At 28.4% G+C, this 22,117-nt stretch overlaps 1 protein-coding gene across 1 annotated transcript in view; it reads right to left on the reverse strand.

Annotated features, from left to right (window-relative positions):
* The window catches only part of LOC142345915 (uncharacterized), a 171,232-nt gene that overhangs the window by 112,568 nt on the left and 36,547 nt on the right, over positions 1–22,117 (reverse strand). The window contains exon 4 of the mRNA XM_075398365.1: positions 120–269. Within this exon, the coding sequence (XP_075254480.1) occupies positions 120–269 (150 nt within the window). The remainder of the gene's footprint in view (positions 1–119; positions 270–22,117) is intronic.

Genomic DNA, 22,117 nt, shown 5'->3' on the forward strand with positions numbered 1-22,117 from the left:
CCATTCTCCCCTAACTTTCACACTGTCCATCTTATACAAAGTCAAATTTCATTCAGTATTTTCCCTACTTAAATTTTATCATTTGTTCTTTGTAAAAAGAGACATTCGGATAATCTTACTTGAGTAACTCCAAAGTACTCAATAGCCATGGTGATTTCCCGAGCACCCACTACCCGTGCAGTTGAGTTCTCTCTAGGGGGAAGAGGGTTGGGGGAGTCTTCAATTGTCATGACGTCACTCGAGTACAGGCCATGGCTGACAGCTCTGATCTAAAAAGAAATGTTCATTTTTCCTCATTTCCTTTGCTTTTAAAGCAGTTTTATATAGTTAGTCGACCTGAAGGTTGTGGGTCCCAGAGTAGTGAAAAAAACAGGGGTTGCAGCCACCACTCCGATTTGTCTCATCCCCCTCATGCTAGCCGCATTCAGGGAAATGAGCCAAATTGTACTGGTAACTGGAACCCCTGTTTTTTCCAATACTCTATACCTCATCAAAATAAAAATTGCAATTGAGCCTTAGAACACGCATCACCTTATAAATCTTAATTTTTGTCTCATTCCCCTCATGCTAGGCCTAAAGTGGTTAACTGTGTTTGGATTGCACTAGCTTGTAATAAGCAGATACGGTCTCCAAAATGCAGTAGCTCGTAACAAAAATAAAGCATGGAGTGAAAGCTGTATAGGTGGCGTAACAACAAGTAGCTTGTAACAAAATGCATTGATTTCCTCACGCTCAGTAACTAATCTTCATTCTGATTGGCTGGTCAGTAACAGTAATGTGTATATGGTGACCTCCGCAACATAGAGTCGCGATACGGTCACCATATACACATTACTCTAATTCCCTTTTTATATCCACTACTCTATATTCACTTCTTTTATATTTTAAATCTATCATTTCTTGTCTCACTTAGTGTAATCCACTAGTGTCGAGTTAAGCTGGTAATTATCCATTATCAGACGGATATTTCGGGTTCTATCCCCACTGACTCCAGTGGACGTATCCCAGATATTACTAGTGAGACCGTGTAACAAGAAAGTAAACCCAACTTGCGAAAATTGTTGTAACCACTTTGCGGAGAACTTGAATAAAAAATCCAGCTTAACTCTTTTATAAATTTTAACTTTATGCTGATATTTTATAAAAAATTAACTGTAAACCTAAATTCACCATTACTATCTCTAATACCTTTATCATCAAATGGATCAGTAGCTATTATGTATTGTTCTTTAGTTTCTAAATGATGCCTATTACTATCTATAGTATAATTAGTTACTTACTTAGTTTTGCCTTCATATATAGCATTAGTATAATCTTCAATTGTAATCTGTTTTTTAATAGTGGCTTTAGTTATACCTTTTAACTTTTTCTCTTCTTCTCTTTTAACAGTATTGTAACAATATGCTTTAGATTTAAGGAAACATGCTTCTATAATAGTATCATTAGGTAATTCATCTTTCATCTTACCTAACTCATAATTATGTAAAATATCTTTTATCTTAATCATTTTAGTTTCTATATTACTATCTAAAGGAAGGTTTATGTTTATAAATATACTATGTGTATCTGTGTAATGATAACTACAATCTAACTCTTTCTCAAAGTAATCATATATAGCTTTATACATGAATAGTTTAGCTTATTCTAATATAACAAATTCAATATAATTAAACTTATCTAATTTAACATTACCTCTTGTTTTATGTACAGCTACAAGATCATCATCAAACTCTACAGAATATTTCAAACCAAAATTTTCTACTTATTTAATATATCTATCTACATCATTAACTAACTCTACATCTTGTCTATTATATACATTCTCTATTGTTTTTCCATAGAAGGCATTATTCATTAACTTAGAGAATACATCCCCAAATTTATCACCCTTAGAATTAGCCTCTTTTCTTGTCTTAATATTAAACTCAATATAAGTTTTTAACCATTCACTCTTACTATATTCTAACTTTTGCTTAATTGTAATATCTTCCAACTTCAAACCACTAGCTAAATACCAATATAACATCTCACCATCAATTACATAATCGTTTTTATCCGTTAACTTCAACATTAACTTCTCATTGAGTTTATATCCTTTCTTTTTGTTTTCATTTTGATAGTCTGTAAACTGATCAATTTTAGCTTTTGTCTTTTCAGGAAAGAATGGATATTTCTTCGTTTTTAGTTTTAAGTCATTATTATACTTTATATCAATGGTGTAGATATAACCTTTTGTGGAGCTAGATTGCAAATATACATTATCATTGCACATACTAATCTCGCCAGTAGGTCAAGCTTGAACCATAGCAGAAGCGTTTAATGAGTTGAGGTCTAAGTATTTTAGATAAATTTCTTTCCTAGTATACTCAGGATCTATCTGTTTGTTCATACATTTTACATGACATTCACCTATTATTGAAGCTAACCCACCTCTAATACCATATTGAATTGTATCATAAATAATATCTGTATTTTTTTATAATACTTAAGTCTAACATTAGTAAAGTTCAACCCACACAACCAGGTTAACCCAGGAGTAGAATATGTGTAACATGGATCTATTTCATAAGATTCTAAACACATAGCTCTAAATTTCTCAAATACATCAACTGATAACAATACATCTGTTTTAAGATATAATATCATTTAATCCTTTATTGTCTCACAATTAGTATCTTTCCAACAATCAATTGCTTGCTTGTATTCTTTATCTGTAATCCCACTTTGTTTCAACTTAGAATAGAGTGCTTCCTTAGGTGGTAATTTTGTTTCATGTAGTTTTTTTATACTATCAAACCATTCATATGGGAATATACATTTACGTCTTTCTAAGCCAGATTTATTTAATGTTATACCTTCTTCATTACTCAATGTCTTACTTATAGCATCTAAACTAAGTGGATGGATGAACCTAAACATATCTAATGCTTTTATACAATCCATATCAATACTAATATAATTCTCATCAGTTTTAGTTAATACTTTAAGTTAAATCTTTTTTGCTTGTTTAGTTATAAATATGTGATTATGATAATTAATAGAGTTAAATGCATATATTGGTACGGATGTATTCTTAGCTTGGAGGTTACATTTATTATGAGCATAACCTCTAAATTTACCATTTAGATGATCATGATCTCTAACGACGTCCTCACCCATATACTCATTACAATAGTAACAACTACTATATAACGGAGTAATACTATCTTCATTAAGTGGAATATTAGTTTCAAATATATCTTTAAATAACTTATTATAATAATTTACTCTACTTATAAACCAATCAACTACTTTATCACCACAGTTAGATTCATACTTATCTTCTAATTTATCAGGATAGTCACTTTTTATATATAAACCACAGGCAATAGGTAAGTGTCTACCATCTTTTATTATACATTCAAAATCATAGTACATAGAAAATGGTACTCTGTTTTTATAATGGAACTTATCAAACTTTAGATATTCATCTTTATGGAATGTTCTTCTACCTATATGTTTCTGTGTATTACAAATATCCAAATGTTTATTTAATGCATCTTCTGTTCAAAATGATACACAACATTTTAGACATGGAAAACTTTTATAATGATTAGATGATGTTCTCAATAGGAATGACACATCTTTACTTAGGAAGTAATGATTATCCCAGTATAATATGTTACATCCTTTAGGATCATAATGATTGATTAATACAGGATTAATAGTTTTATTTTTTACTTAGATTGAATACATTAAATAATACTTTATCTTCATTTAGTCCTTGTATTTTCTCTAAGTGATAATAATCATATTGAGGTTTAACTCCATTTGGTAATTTTTATCTCATTAATATATTCTGGTTTATTATAATTACTAACTCTACTGGGATTATGTGTTGCAGGATGTAGATAAGCAATTGGACACCATAGTAAACATTTATTATCACTATGATGTATATTTAGTAAATATCTAGATGTGAATGGTAATTCAGTATCACATACACCACTAGGATAAAACCTATGTATATACATTGTTCTTTTACAAGTCTATGCATGCTCCAACCAGATTGGTTCATTTCTTGTTCCTGCATTCTTGTCTCTAGTTCCCCATTCAATAAATCCAAGTCATGTGCACCATTATATTGTCTGGTCAATAACCTAAATGTAAATTCATTTTCTTCTAACTTATCATCTGTAGGTTTTGTATACTTAACTACATCAAAGGTGTTAAACTTAATATAGGGATGTATGTTATGCAATGACTCCAGTATATTCAAGAATTTAGGATCTTCATAATTACCACTGGTTATTATTATTTGATTATGCTTCATAATATGATCTAATCCTAACTCACTAACTTTAACTCTCCACGTCTTATCAACAAGTTTTTTCTGATTATTTTTTTCTTTATGCTCTTCTGATTCATTGTGTTCATTTTTATTGTTATATCTGGTATTACATATATTGCAATATCCTTCAGTTATATTATTATCTTCCCTAGCTATATTATTATTATCACCTCCAGTTATATCCGTATCAGTTAAACTGCTTCGCAGATCTTTACCCCAACTTTATCTAGATGCAATTTTGTTTTTAAATGTTGATCCACACTATATTGACTCATAGTAGTCTTGCATGTTACACAATCAAACTTACTCCCATTCTTTTTTATTTCCCCATTAATTAGTCTTACATTATTCCTATGTTTTAATGTTGTTACAGGTTTATAAAAAACGGTATTATTTGAAGATATATATCACAACCATCACAAAACTTTATTCCTTCTTCAGGATACTGCTCATCTAACTTTTGTTCTATATCTTTATTAGTAACTTTTATTCCCCATCCTTAGCTTCCTCAATAATTTTATTTCTATTATATAGTCGTGCGTTCTTTTTATGTTTAAGTGATTGAATATGTCTGTTATAATTCTTTGGAGTTAACTTTTCATTACATTCTTTACACTTAAACTTATTTGTTTTAGGCTTTTGGATATAGACAAAATAATCAGATGAATCTGAGTCTAAATCGGAGTCCTTATCCTTACATTTTTATCCTTATCACAGCCTAAATCCTTATCCTTATCAGAAGCTAAATCCGTATCCTTATCAGAACCCAAACCCTTATCTAAATCTGGATAATACTTTGCTTCAGTCTTTCGCAATGACTCACGCATATCTTCTTCTCTTTGTTTTAATTTTGCATCCTGTTTATCATACGATTCCTTTATTTCTTCATTTACACAATTAAACCCTCTGATTGATTCCAAAGATTTTTCTCATTCTATCTTTTGTCTTTCCTTATCTACTGGTTTGATATCATCCATTGGTTTTTTTTAACATTTGGACCGCAATGCTAGTAGAACTAGATTGAGCTTTCTCACTTCCAGATTGGACTTGTCCAATTCCAAATTGGACTTGTCCATGAGATTGAGCTTGTTCACTCGTGGAATGATTGTAACCGGTATAATCTTGTTGATTCATTTTTATATGCCAAATTTTGAACTAATATTATTTATATAGCTTTTCAATACTATAAAAATGATTAGTAGCAAATGTGATAAATGTAAAAATAAGGCTTGATGTTGGAGTTGTGATGAGTGTCAAAGTAAACCATTCCAATGTTTTGTACGTAATAAGATTATAACATATAGAGACAGACATAATCATTTGCAAGTGCACTTTAATAATCCCAATCAATGTTTAGTATGCAGAATGTGTAAAGTAAATAAACACATCACTCAGTAAAGATTTAAACATTTCTATTGTAGTTTTTACATATATCTCCACAGATATAGGTTTCATCATACGAAAGAAAGATTCTTAGAACATGCAAAGAAATATAATATCAGCGAAGCTAGTTCCCAGATTGAAGTTTAGTCCTATTAAAATGTTGCTGATGTTTCTGCTTATTATTATATTGCTATTTATTATTCTAATTGCTTATTGGAATTATGATAAATATTCCGATTTAAGGAAGAGATTCAAAGGATATAGGAATGTTGTACCAGAATCATTTAAAATTAAAAAAGATAACTTTTTTATATATGGTTCATCTAATTCTGATAAAACAACTTTTAAAAAAGATTTTTGTGGTTTGTATAAAACTGTTAATGTGTTCTGTATCAACGGTAGTGAGTGGAAGGGATATAATGTATATGGAATTGATGATTTAAAATTATTAGATAATTTAGATAGTTTTGCTAATAGTCTTATTATATTTGATGATATGGGAGAAAACATTAGATTACCAGCTATAGACTAATTGTATTCTAAAGGTTGACATCACAATTTTAATATAATATGTGTAGGTCATACTGTAACAGATTTAAATACTAAAGCTAGAGATAACACCCCGGCTTTAGATATTACTTTAAATAGTTCACAACAATTCTTTGAAAGAGTACAAGAGAAGTTCAAAATTGATTCTAATCTATATAGATTTAAAAATTATAACTATGGTGTAATAAATTATAATACTATTAGTGACTATTATATTGTATTAGATAAAGATAAAAATGTTGTATATAATTCTAGAATAGGTGATCTTGATATTGAGAATATGTTGATTATACAGAGTTTAAGGAAAAGGAATATAATATACTAAGTAGTTATTTAACAGATAGAAAGATAGAACCAACACTTTTTAAACAAAAGGAGTTATTGTTCTATTTTAAAGAATATTTAGAGTTTAAGGGAATACATAAATCAATTAATTTATATAAAATATATACAAATATAAAAAATGTACTTAGTGAGATACATAGTGGATATGTTGCTGTATTTGGTATAACTGCTTTAGTAGGAGGTGTATATACTAACTTTCAAAAACGTGGTAATAATGTTGATATGAATATTAATGGTATAGATATAATGGATATAGATAAGGCAGAAATTAAATTAAGAAATGGTAAGAAGATGACAATAGGTTATGGTTTGATTGATATAGACAAAATTGATCTCAATGATCCCTTTATGATAATATATATGTTAGCTATTAGTCTTGTATCTATATATGCAACCCATAATGTTATTAATTCTAAAACAAAAAATTATATGTAGAGAATGTGATATTGAAGTTGATACTAGTAGTGGATATCCAGAACATGAATTGATGAACCATTATAATAATTTACATAATAATTTAAATGAAAGATGTATGAAATGTATGCATAGAAAATATAGTGGTTATCACTTTTTGGATAAATGTAAAGTTAATAGAACAGGCCTTTTAACATATTGATTATACTGATATTAATGATAGTGATAGTAATGATAATTTTGATATCAATAAAGATAAAGCTGAAGAAGATTTAAATAAGGTTTTGAATAGTCTAAAAGATAATATTATAGAGAATTTAAAAGATTACATTAAGAATGAATTAAAAACAGAAATTATAAATGAATTAAAAGCAGAAATTTAAATGATTTAAAAACAGAAAGTAATATTAAGAACAAAAGTAATGAAACTAAAAATAAAACAACTAAAGTTTGTTGTTTATGTAAAATTGAAAAGAATGAAATTGTTGTTCTCAAAAAGTTTCATGTCCCATAGGTAATATTTTTATAAATAGATCTTCTCTTAAAAAACATAAAAAAGGGTACATAATAAATCAATTCCTGATTTAAAACAATATATTTAAAATGATTACAAATTACAAAGATTACATAAGAATACATGAGATTACATGGATTATTATGGAATATATAGATTATTTTAATCATGATAATCCCGCAGAATGCGGAATTATCATGATTAAAATAATCTTTATATTCCATAATAATCCATGTAATCTTATGTATTCTTATGTAATCTTTGTAATTTGTAATCATTTTAAATATATTGTTTTAAATCAGGAATTGATTTATTATGTACCCTTGTTTTTATGTTTTTTAAGAGAAGATCTATTTATAAAAATATTACATATGGGACATGAAACTTTTTGAGAACAACAATTTCATTCTTTTCAATTTTACATAAACAACAAACTTTAGTTGTTTTATTTTTGGTTTATTACTTTTGTTCTTAAAATTACTTTCTGTTTTTAAATCATTTAAATTTCTGTTTTTAATTCATTTATAGTTTCTGTTTTTAATTCATTCTTAATGTAATCTTTTAAATTCTCTATAATATTATCTTTTAGACTATTCAAAACCTTTCTTAAATTTTCTTCATCTTTATCTTTAATGATATCAAAATTATCATTACTATCACTATCAGTAATATCAGTATAATCAATATAACTATGTACTGATGTTATAAGGCCTGTTCTATTAACTTTACATTTATCCAAATTGTGATAGCCACTATATTTTCTATGCATACATTTCATACATCTTTCAATTAAATTGTTATGTAATTTATTATTTAAGATTCATTAATTCATGTTCTGGATATCCACTACTATTATCAATTTCAATATCACATTCTCTACATATCATTTTAAGTTTTAGAATTAATAACATTATGGGTTGCATATATAGATACGAGACTAATAGCTAACATATATATTGTATTAATTGAATCATTGAGATCAATTTTGTCTTTATCAATCAAACCATAACCTATTGTCATCTTCTTACCATTTCTTAATTTAATTTCTGCCTTTTCTATATCCATTATATTTATTCCATTAATATTATTATTAACATTATTACCACTTTTTTGAAAGTAAGTTTATACAACTCCTACTAAAGCAGTTATATCAAATACAGCAACATATCCACTATGTATCTCACTAAGTACATTTTTTATATTTGTATATATTTTATATAAATTAATTGATTTATGTATTCCCTTAAACTCTAAATATTCTTCGAAATAGAACATTAACTCCTTTGGTTTAATATGTGTTGGTTCTATCATTCTATCTGTTAAATAACTACTTAGTATATTATATTCCTTTTCCTTAAACTCTGTATAATCAACATATTCTCAATATCAAGATCACCTATTCTAGAATCATATGCAACATTTTTATCTTTATCTAATACCATATAATATTCAATAATAGTTTTATAATTTATCACACCATAGTTATAATGTTTAAATCTATATAGATTAGAATCAATTTTAAACTTCTCTTTTACTCTTTCAAATAATTGTTGTGAACTATTTAAAGTAATATTTAAAGCTGGGGTGTTATCTCTTGCTTTAAAAATTAAATGTGTTACAGTGTGACCTACACATATTATATTAATATTGTGATGCCTACCTTTAGAATACAATGAGTCTATAGCTGGTAATCTAATGTTTTCTCCCATATCATCAAATATAATAAGACTATTAGCAAAACTATCTAAATTATCTAATATTTTTAAATCATCAATTCCATATACATTATATCCCTTCCACTCACTACCGTTGATACAGAACACATTAACAGTTTTATACAAACCACAAAAATCTTTTTTAAAAATTGTTTTATCAGAATTAGATGAACCATAAATAAAAAAGTTATCTTTTTTAATTTCAGATGATTCTGGTACAACATTCCTATATCCTGTGAATCTCTTCCTTAAATTGGAAGATTTATCATAATTCCAATCAGCAATTAGAATAATAAATAGCAATATAATAATAAGCAGAAACATCAGCAACATTTTAATAGGACTAAACTTCAATCTGGGAACTAGCTTCGCTGATATCATATTTCTTTGCATGTTCTAAGAATCTTTCTTTCGTATGATGAAACCTATATCTATGGAGATATATAAATAAACTACAATAGAAATGTTTAAATCTTTACTGAGTGATGTGTTTATTTACTTTACACATTCTGTATACTAAACATTGATTGGGATTATTAAAGTGCACTTGCAAATGATTATGTCTGTCTCTATATGTTATAATCTTATTACATACAAAACATTGGAATGGTTTACTTTGACACTCATCACAACTCCAACATCAAGCCTTATTTTTACATTTATCACATTTGGTACTAATCATTTTTATAGTATTGAAAAGGTATATAAATAATATTATTTCAAAATTTGGCAAATAAAAATGAATCAACAAGATTTTACGGGTTACATTCATTCCACGAGTGAACAAGCTCAATCTCATGGACAAGTACAATTTGGAAGTGACAAAGCTCAATCTAGTTCTACTAGCATTGCGGTCCAAATGTTAAAAAATAAAAAACAAACCAAGGGAAGAAATCAAACCAGTAGATAAGAAAAGACAAAAGATTATTTTAGAAAAATCTTTAGAATCAATCAGAAGGTTTAATTTTCTAAATGAAGAAATAAAGGAATCGTATGATAAACAGGATGCAAAATTTAAACAAAGAGAAAACGATATGCGTGAGTCATTGCGAAAGACTGAAGCAAAGTATTATTCAGATTTAGATAAAGATTTAGGTTCTGATAAGGATAAGGATTTAGGTTCTGATAAAGATAAGGATTTAGGCTCTGATAAGGATAAAGATGTAGATTCTGATAAGGATAAGGACTCCGATTAAGACTCAGATTCATCTGATTAATTTGTCTATATCCAAAAGCCTAAAACAAATAAGTTTAAGTGTGAAGAATGTAATGAAAAGTTAACTCCAAAGAATTATAACAGACATATTCAATCACTTAAACATAAAAAAAACACACGACTATATAATAGAAATAAAATTATTGAGGAAGCTAAGGATGGGGGAATAAAAGATACTAATAAAGATATAGAACAAAAGTTAGATGAGCAGTATCCTGAAGAAGGAATAAAGTTTTGTGATAGTTGTGATATGTATCTTGATAATAATACCGCTTATAAAAAACATGTAACAACATTAAAACATAGGAATAATGTAAGACTAGTTAATGCGGAAATAATAAAGAATGGGAGTAAGTTTGAGTGTGTAACATGCACGACTACTCTGAGTCAATATAGTGTGGATCAACATTTAAAAACAAAGATGCACCTGGATAAAGTTGGGGGTAAAGATCTGGGTTTTATCCCAGTGGTGGATGTGATACTGAGTTACCATTCACATCTAGATATATACTTAATATACATAATAGTGATAATAAATGTTTACTATGGTGTCTAATTGCCTATCTACATCCTGCACCACATAATCCCAGTAGAGTTAGTAATTATAACAAACCAGATCATATTAAATTAGAGATAAAATTACCAAATGGAGTTACACCTCCACATGATTATTATCACTTAAAGAAAACACAAGAACTAAATAAAGATAAGTATTATTTAATGTATTCAATCTAAATAAAAATAAAACTATAAATCCTGTTTTAATCAATCATAATGATCCTAAAGGATGTAATATATTATACTGGGATAATCATTACTTCCTATGTAAAGATGCATCATTCCTATTAAGAACATCATCTAATCTTAATAAAGGTTTTCCATGTCTAAAATGTTGTGTATCATTTAGAACAGAAGATGCATTAAATAAACATTCGGATATATGTAATACACAGAAACATATAAGAAGAACATTCCATAAAGATGAATATCTAAAAGTTAATAAGTTCCATTATAAAAACAGAGTAACATTTGCTATGTATTATGATTTTGAATGTATAAACAAAGATGGTGAACACTTACCTATTGCTTGTGGCTTATACATAAAAAGTGACTATCCTGATATATTAGAAGATAAGTATGAATGTAACTGTGGTGATAAAGTAGTTGATTGGTTCATAAGTAGAGTAAATTATTATAATAAGTTTTTTAAAGATATATTTGAAATTAAAGTTCCACTTAATGAAGATATTATTACTCCGTTATATAGTAGTTGTTACTATTGTAATGAGTATATTGGTGAAGACGTCGTTAGAGATCATGATCATCTAAATGGTAAGTTTAGAGGTTATGCTCATAATAAATGCAACCTCCAAGCTAAGAATAAATTCGTACCAATATATGCATTTAACTCTACTATTTATGATAATCATTTATTTATAACTAAACTAGCAAAGAAGATTAAACTTAAAGTATTAACTAAAACTGATGAGACTTATATTAGTATTGACATGTGTTATATAAAAGCATTAGATATGTTTAGGTTCTTCCATCCACTTAGTTTAGATGCTATAAGTAAGACATTGAGTAATGAAGAATGTATAACATCAAATAAATCTGGCTTAGAAAGACGTAAATGTATATTCCCATATGAATGGTTTGATAGTATAGATAAACTACATGAAACCAAATTACCACCTAAGGAAGCACTCTATTCTAAGTTGAAACAAAGTGGAATTACAGATAAAGAATATAAGCAAGCAATTGATTGTTGGAAAGATACTAAATGTGAGACAATAAAGGATTATATGATGTTATATCTTAAAACAGATGTATTGTTATCAGTTGATGTATTTGAGAAATTTAGGGCTATGTGTTTAGAATAATATGAAATAGATCCATGTTACACATATTCTACTCCTGGGTTAACCTGGTTGTGTGGGTTGAACTATACTAATGTTAGACTTAAGTATTATAAAAAAATACAGTTATTATTTATGATACAATACAATATGGTATTAGAGGTGGGTTAGCTTCAGTATTAGCTGAATGTCATGTAAATTGTATGAACAAACAGATAGATCCTGAGTATAATAGGAAAGAGAATTATCTAAAATACTTAGATTTCAACTCATTATACGCTTCTGCTATGGTTCAAGCTTTACCTACTGGCCAGATTAGTATGTGCAATGATAATGTACATTTGCAATCTAGCTCCACAAAAGGTTATATCAACACCATTGATATAAAGTATAATTATTACTTAAAACTAAAAACAAAGAAATATCCATTCTTTCCTGAAAAGACAAAAGCTAACATTGATCAGTTTACAGACTATCAAAATGAAAACAAAAAGAAAGGATATAAACCCAATGAGAAGTTAATGTTGAAGTTAACGGATAAAAACGATTATGTAATTGATGGTGAGATGTTAGATTGGTATTTTGCTAGTGGTTTGAAGTTGGAAGATATTACAATTAAGCAAAAGATAGAATATATTAAGAGTGAATGGTTAAAACTTTAACTTGAGTTTAATATAAGGAAAAGAAAAGAAGCTAAAGCTAAGGGTGATAAATTTGGGGATGTAATCTTTAAGTTAATGAATAATGCCTTCTGTGGAAAAACAATAGAGAATGTATATAATAGACAAGATGTAGAGTTAGTTAATGATGTAGATAGATATATTAAATTAGTAGAAAAAATTGGTTTTAAATATTCTGTAGAGTTTGATGATGATCTAGTAGCTGTACATAAAACAAGAGGTAATGTTAAATTAGATAAGTTTAATTATATTGATTTGTTATATTAGAAAAAGCTAAACTATTCGTGTATGAAGCCTTATTTGATTACTTTGAGAAAGAGTTAGATTGTAGTTATCATTACACAGATACAGATAATATTTTTATAAACATAAATAGTCCTTTAGATAGTAATATAGAAACTGAAATGAATAAGATAAAAGATTTTTTACATAATAAAGAGTTAGGTAAGATGAAGGATGAATTACCTAATGATACTATTATAGAAGCACGTTTCCTTAGAGCTAAAGCATATTTTTACAATACTGTTAAAAGAGAATAAGAGAAAAAATTAAAAAGGTATATCTAAAGCCACTATTAAAAAACAGATTACACTTGAAGGTTATACTAATGCTATATATGAAGGCAAAACTAAGTATGTAACTAATTATACTATTGATAGTAATAGGCATCATTTAGAAACTAAAGAACAATACAAAATAGCTATTGATCAATTTGATGATAAAGGTATTAGAGATAGTAATGTTGAATTTAGGTTTCACAATTAATTTTTATAAAATATTAGCAGAAATTTAAAATTTATAAAAGATTTAAGCTGGTTTTTTTATTCAAGTTATCCACAAAGTGGTTACAACAATTTTCGCAAGTTGGTTTTACGTGCTTGTTACACGGTCTCACTAGTAATATCTGGGATACGTCCACTGGAGTCAGTGGGGATAGAACCCGAACTATCCGTCTGATAATGGATAATTACCAGCTTAACTCGACACTAGTGGATTACACTAAGTGAGACAAGAAATGATAGATTTAAAATATAAAAGAAGTGAATATATGGTAGTGGATATATAAAGGGAATTAGAGTAATGTGTATATGGTGACCGTATCGCGACTCTATGTTGCGGAGGTCACCATATACACATTACTGTTACTGACCAGCCAATCAGAATGAAGATTAGTTACTGAGCGTGAGGAAATCAATGCACTTTGTTACAAGCTACTTCTTGTTACGCCACCTGTACAGCTTTCACTCCATGTTTTATTTTTGTTACGAGCTACTGCATTTTGGAGACCGTATCTGCTTATTACAAGCTAGTGCAATCCAAACATAGTTAATCATTTTAGGCCTGGCATGAGGGGAATGAGACAAAAATTAAGATTTATAAGATGATGCGTGTTCTAAGGCTTAATTGCAATTTTTTTTTGATGAGATAAAGAGTAGTGGAAAAAACAGGGGTTCCAGTTACCAGTACAATTTGGCTCATTTTCCCTGAATGCGGCTAGCATGAGCGTAACAAAATCTATTTTTCATTTTTCTTTTATTTGTAAAAGTAACGCTTATCAGGTTACTTCATATAGTATGTTCTAGAAGAATTCTTCATGAGTGGACATTTATTCTCCATGGCACATTTTGGCTATTCATCATGACTTTCTCTTCACTACAAAAACAAGCCAAAAATTTTAAACAATTCTCATCATTTGACGAACATTTTGGCTACTCATCATGACTTTCTCTTCACTACAGAAACAAGCCAAAAATTTTAAACAATTCTCATCATTTGACGAACAAATGTATAACTGACGAAACAAACAAAAAAACAAACAAACAAAAGCAGAGCTCGACCAGTTAGCAAGAATATTTCTAGCAATGTTCATAGCAGAGCTCCAGAAGGATAGTCAGCTCCAAACTAGGTGCATAATAGAATTACAGTTTTCGAAATTGATAAAAAAAGATTGTTATTGGGAAATATATTTAGCATTAATATTCATATCCTTACTATTGATACATTAACATTGATATCCTTACTACTGATAAATGAATATTGATATCCCCTAATATTAAAATCCCTCTACTTGATAAAACTTTTTTGCTCGAATTTTGTTAGTAACTCAATAATTCAAATATCGAACTAGGCACAGGCTTAGGCTTCACTAAAGCTAGTAAGAGCCTTATAACCCGCATGATCCGCACACCCTTACACCCGTACTTATGCGCACTGTGTGGCTTATGCGAATTTCTTTAATTTTTTTAAAAAAAATTATTTATATCTATACTTGTGGCTAAAATATTTATTTATATCTATATTTCCGGCTAAAGTATTTATCTATATCTATACTTCTTGTTAAAATATTTATCTATACCTATACCTAAGCTAAACATTTATCTATATATATATATATATATATATATATATATATATATATATATATATACCCTAGCTAAATCGTAATCTATATCTATACTTCTGGCTAAAATATTTATCGATATCTACGCCTTAGCTAAATATTTATCTATATCTATACATTAGCTAAATATTTATCAATATCTATACTTCTGGTAAAACATTTATCTATATCTATACTTCTGGTTAAAAATTTTATCTCTACCTCTGCTAAAATATTTATCTAAGAAAAAGATTTGGCTAAAAGCTCAGGCGAATCTTTTCCTCTAATAATTTATCTATATCTATGCCTTTGGCTAATAATTTGGAAACTAAAAGATAATATTTATAATACTTGGTTTCATTGAGGTTATCTATTGAAGTTAAAAAGTTGAATTAGAGTTATCGATCGAAGCTGGAGCGGAATTAGACTTATCTGCGAAGCTGGTTCCCTGATCTTCTAAGAATTCAGACTTAATTAATTCATTATCATGTTTTATTCCATTAATCTGCGAAGCAGTTTCCCAGATAGAATCAACACCCCTAGGTAAAACTATATCTTCAAGAAATCTTCTTATATGACCCTTTAACCTACTAAAGCTAAAATTAGTAGAACAATATTCACACCTAACCTTACTTGAATTACATTCTTTACATATTGATTTCTTTTTTATCAAAAGATGTTATTCGTTTTAAAACCATAAATTTATTACAAATTTTATTTGTTATATCAAAGTTTATTTTGGTTATAGTAAAACTATATGAGGGGCTTAACTTAGAGCTAGAACTAGAGATAGATTTTGAACTACAATTAGAATTAGAGCTAGAGCTAGAACTAGAGCTAGAACTAGAATTAGAATAGAATTAGATATAGAATCAGAGCTAGAACTAGAATTGGAAAAAGAACTAGAATTGGTAATAGAACGAGAAATAGAGCTAGAACTAGAATTGGAAAAAAGAACTAGACTAAAAGCCAGAACTAGGACAGTTTGAAACGGTCCCATTCATCTGCATGCCAACCAGATTTTTACATATTTTTATGTAGATTATTTATATAGATTATTCAAATCATCTCCACCCTTTTTTGTTTAAAGTGTCAGTCTTTTTTGTTCATATATTCATCTGTGAATGAAGTCATACTACGACTAAAGACTTTTGATCTTGGTCTTGATCTTGAACTAGATATTGATCTAAGTATGACTTCAAGTATTGTCTGACAAAATATGTTTGAACTGTTCCAGTTCCACCAGAAACAATAGTATGTAATGGAGACTTTTCATGTTCAAATCTCACTAGACTTCTATTTTTAGAACCACTAAAGCTTTCTTCTAGTTTTGTATATTTACTTGATAATGAAGGATACAATATATAACAAAACAAAATTAAGAAAAAAATATTATAATTGCACTACCGGTCTCCATTTTTGATCATATAAAAATGCTTATCCTAACTTTTGAGGAATTCAATAATAAATTTGGTATTGATAATAGAGCTATGATTTATATCAGAATAAAAGATATAGGTAAAGATATAATTCTAACTCCATCTGAGATAGTAATGACAGGTCAGAAACCAGATAACGCAAGAGAACCTAACTTCAACCTTATTATAAATCTACATCAAACTGATGGTACTTATTTGGTTTTAGTTATAAGAAGAGAAGGTGGTCCCATGTATTACTTTGATAGTTTTAGTGTTGAGACTCCTCCATTATTCATAGAAGAACATGTTGAACTAGGCTCTAATGAGAGAATACAACAATATGATGAATCTTATTGTGTTGCTTATTGTTTATACATGAGCTATCTTATTGGTAGAGGATTTAGAATAAAGAGTGCTTTAAATATTTTAGTTTATCAAATGAAATGGCCAGGAATGTATAATGAGTTTTTTGTTTGGGTTGTAAAGATGGAGAAGCATCAATGAAACAGCTTCGCGGATGATCGGAGACGCATAGAATTAATGATAATGTCAATGTAAATCAGGAATAGTAGATGATTATGTTAATGATAATGATAATGCCGATCAGGGAATCTGATTTGCAGATATTAAAGATAATACAGATGACAATACTAATGTCAATGATAATGTTCGTGTCAAGGATAATGTTAATGTCAATAATAATGTTAATGTTAATGATAATGTTAATGTCAATGATAATCTTAATGTCAATAATAATTTTATTGTTAATGATATTGTCAATATTGATCAGGGAACCTGCTTCGCAGATAACATTGCTAACGCTAATGATAATCAGGGAAACTGCTTCGCAGATGAAAAAAATAAGGAAAAAAAAGAAAAATAATGATAGCGATAATAATGATGACGGTGATAATTTTATATATCTATTCGGTGAAAAACATCCATGGGTGAAACCTATCCGAGAAGCTGTTAGGGGACCAAGGGCAAAGCCTCTTCCATCGATAACCCATAGTAGTTGGGGTAACAAGGACTTCGCCCCTTATACTAATAAAATTTCTATTAATGTTAATGGGAATCTACAATAATGCCTAATCAACAATTTGACAAAGTATATATCATTGGTCCAACTGTTGATCAATAAAATGATCTGAAGCATAAAAATATTGAGTTTTTTAAAGATATAAAAGATTTCCCCTCTCCTGATAAACTACCTAAAGACTTAAACAAACTAATGATATTCGATGATGTTAGAGCCAAAGAACCAGCTTTCAATGAACATTTTTGTAGAGGTAAAAATTGTAATGTCATATATCTTAATCAAAATCTATTCACAGTAGATGGACAGAATGTTAGAGAGAATTGTATTCTAAATATTTTATTTGAACAAAGAGGTAAAGTCCTCACAACTATATATCAAGATTTCTTAAATAATGTTGAACTTAGTTATACTGATTTTTCTAGTATATGTAATAAGGTGTGGAAAGAGCTTGGTGTATTACATTTTCGTTGATATATATAAAAATAAAAATATGAATGTTAAACTAAGAATTAATTAGGATTGGAGAGTTTTATAGTTTAATAATTTTTATGATTAAGTCTAAGACTAAGTCTAATTCTGTGTCTATAAGTATGACTAAGTCTAAGTCTAAATCTATGACTATGACTAAGTCTATGACTAAGTCTAAGTCTATGACTAAGTCCATATCTATATCTATGACTAAATCTATATCTATGACTCAATCTAAGTCTACGTCTATATCTATATATATGTATAAATCTAAATCTATATCTATATCTATGATTAAACCTATTATTATAGATAGAGATTAAATCAGAAGGACCTTTGGTCAGCTACATTTGTTAGATGAAAAGTAAAACTCAATACACAGCCATTAATCATTTTAGGTCTTCCATACTCATCTTTAATATGAATTTCAGTATATTCTATTCTATCTTTTGTTACATTTTGATATAGTACATTATTTGTTATAGTTATCTTATATTTGGTATCTTGGTATAATTACATTTGTTTGGGTAACTCTATAGTAATCGTTTGTAGTTCCCATAAGATGAGGTTGTTGTCATTTTATTAAGATAAATATCTAGATCAGTGAAACTGCTTTGCAGATCAGTGAAACTGCTTTGCAGGTCTGCGAAGCAGGCTCCTTGATATATATATATATATATATATATATATATATATATATATATATATATATGTAAAATATTTATCTATACCTATACCTAAGCTAAATATTTATCTATTTCTACACCCTAGCTAAATATTTATCTATATCTATAGCTCTGTCTAAAATATTTATCGATATCTATACCTTAGCTAAATATTTATCTATATCTATACATTAGCTAATTATTTATCAATATCTATACATCTGGTAAAACATTTATCTATATCTATACTTCTGGTTAAAATTTTTATCTATACCCCTGCTAAGGTATTTATCTGAGAAAAAAATTTGGCTAATAGCTCAGGCTAATCTATTCCTCTAATAATTTATCTATATCTATGTGTATGCTGTTTCCCTGATCTTCTAAGAATTCAGACTCAATAAATTCATTAACAGGTTTTATTCCATTAATCTGCGAAGCAGTTTCCCTGATAGAATCAACACTGCTAGGTAAAACTATATCTTCAAGAAATCTTTTTATGTGACACTTTAACCTACTAAAGCGAAAAATAGAAGAACAATATTCACACCTAACCTTACGTGAATTACATTCTTTCCATATTGATTTCTTTTTATCAAAAGATGTTATTCGTTTTATAACCATAAATTTATAACAAATTTTATTTGTTATATCAAAGTTTATTTTGGTTATAGTAAAACTATATGAGGGGCTAGGCTTAGAGCTAGAACTAGAGATAGAACTAGAACTACATTTAGAATTAGAGCTAGAGCTAGAACTAATGCTAGAACTAGAATTAGAATAGAATTAGAATTACAATTAGAGCTAGAACTAGAGTTGGAAAAAAAACTAGAATTGTTAAGAGAACGAGAAATAGAGCTAGAACAAGAATTGGAAATAGAACTAGACTTAAAGCCAGAACTAGGACAGTTTGAAACAGTCCCATTCATCTGGGACGGACTCCATCCAAGCATGCCAACCAGTTCCTCTACTCTGTGAAACAGCTTTGCTGATACCTAATCCACAGGATGATTTATCCCCATATGCACAGTCACTAATTTTATCATTTTGTTCTCTTTTATTATGAAAAGCTAAAGTAAAAGAAGTTCCACATTTATAATCACACTCTAAACATTCTATAAATTGATTTTTGAAACCGGACAAAATTTCAATTAAAATTCTAGTATTACCTCTAGACCAGATAAACTTATTTAAATTTTCCTTAACCAGCGTATTAAGAGTATTATATTTATATCTTTGATCTATAATCTGTTCATTATTCAATCGAGCTTAATCTCCAGCGGAATTCATATTTTTATCTCTCAATTTTTGATTATTTTTATATAGATTATTCAAAATCATCTCCGCCCTTTTTGTTTAAAGTGCCAGTCTTTTTATTCATATATTCATCTTTGAATGGAGTCACACTACGATTAAAGAGTTTTGATCTTGGTCTTGATCTTGAACTAGATGTTGATCTAAGTATAACTTCAAGTATTGTCTGACAAAATTTGTTTTACCTTTTCCAGTTCCACCAGAAACAATAGTATGTAATGGAGACTTTTCATGTTCAAATGTCACTAGACTTCTATTTTTAGAACCACTAAAAATTTCTTCTCGTTTTGTATATTTACTTGACAATGAATGATACATTATATAAAAAAAAAACAAAATTACGAAAATATTATAATTGCACTACCGGTCTCCATTTTTGATCATACAAAAATGCTTATCCTAACTTTTGAGGAATTCAATAATAAATTTGGTATTGACAATAGAGCTATGAGTAAAATCAGAATAAAAGATATAGGTAAAGATATAATTCTAACTCCATCTGAGATAGTAATGACAGGTCAGAAACCAGATAACGCAAGAGAACCTAACTTCAACCTTATTATAAATCTACATCAAACTGATGGTACTTATTTGGTTTTAGTTATAAGAAGAGAAGGTGGTCCCATGTATTACTTTGATAGTTTTAGTGTTGAGACTCCTCCATTATTCCTAGAAGAACATGTTGAACTAGGCTCTAATGAGAGAATACAACAATATGATGAATCTTATTGTGGTGCTTATTGTTTATACATGAGCTATCTTATTGGTAGAGGATTTAGAATAAAGAGTGCTTTAAATATTTTAATTTATCAAGTGAAATGGCCAGGAATGCATAATGAGTTTTTTGTTTGGGTTGTAAAGATGGAGAAGCATCGATGAAACAGCTTCGCGGATGATCGGAGACGCATAGAATTAATGATAATGTCAATGTAAATCAGGGAAACGTAAATGATAATGTTAATGATAATGATAATGCCGATCAGGGAATCTGCTTTGCAAATATTAAAGATAATACAGATGACAATATTAATGTCAATGATAATGCTCGTGTCAATGATATTGTTAATGTCAATAATAATGTTAAAGTTAATGATAATGTTAATGTCAATGATAATCCTAATGTCAATAATAATTTTATTGTTAACGATATTGTCAATATTAATCAGGGAACCTGCTTCGCAGACAATATTGCTAACGCTAATGATAATCAGGGAAACTGCTTCGCAGATGAAAAAAATAAGGAAAATACGAAAAATAATGATAGCGATAATAATGATGACGGTGATAATTTTATATATCTATTTGGTGAAAAACATCCAAGGGTGAAACCTATCCGAGAAGCGGTTGGGGGACCAAGAGCAAAGCCTCTTCCATCGATAACCCATAGTAGTTGGGGTAACAAGGACTTAGCCCCTTAAACTAACAAAATTTCTATTAATGTTAATGGGAATCTACAATAATGGCTAATCAACAACTTGACAAAGTGTATGTCATTGGTCAGTTGCTAATGATGGTAAAATAAAAATTAGAGATATATCATATTGTGTGCCTAGTATTGATCCTATTAATGATAATAGAATTATTGTACAGAAAGGATTATATAAAGAGAATATTGATTTTATTTATTATGAAAGAAAGACATTTTATAAGAATGTACTCAATGCTACTAACTTCTGATTTGATGTTGATATGGAAACTGATATGGAAAGACATATAATAATTGTTTTTGAAAAAAATAACAAAAATGATCAAACTCATGATGCAAGTACGTTTGATATAATGAATGTTACTGAATGTTATTTTAAGATTGGTAATGAACTTTATCCTGAAT

The sequence above is a fragment of the Convolutriloba macropyga genome, chromosome 9, assembly GCF_964194025.1.
Source record: "Convolutriloba macropyga chromosome 9, txConMacr16.3, whole genome shotgun sequence".
Classification (NCBI taxonomy): domain Eukaryota; kingdom Metazoa; phylum Xenacoelomorpha; order Acoela; family Convolutidae; genus Convolutriloba; species Convolutriloba macropyga.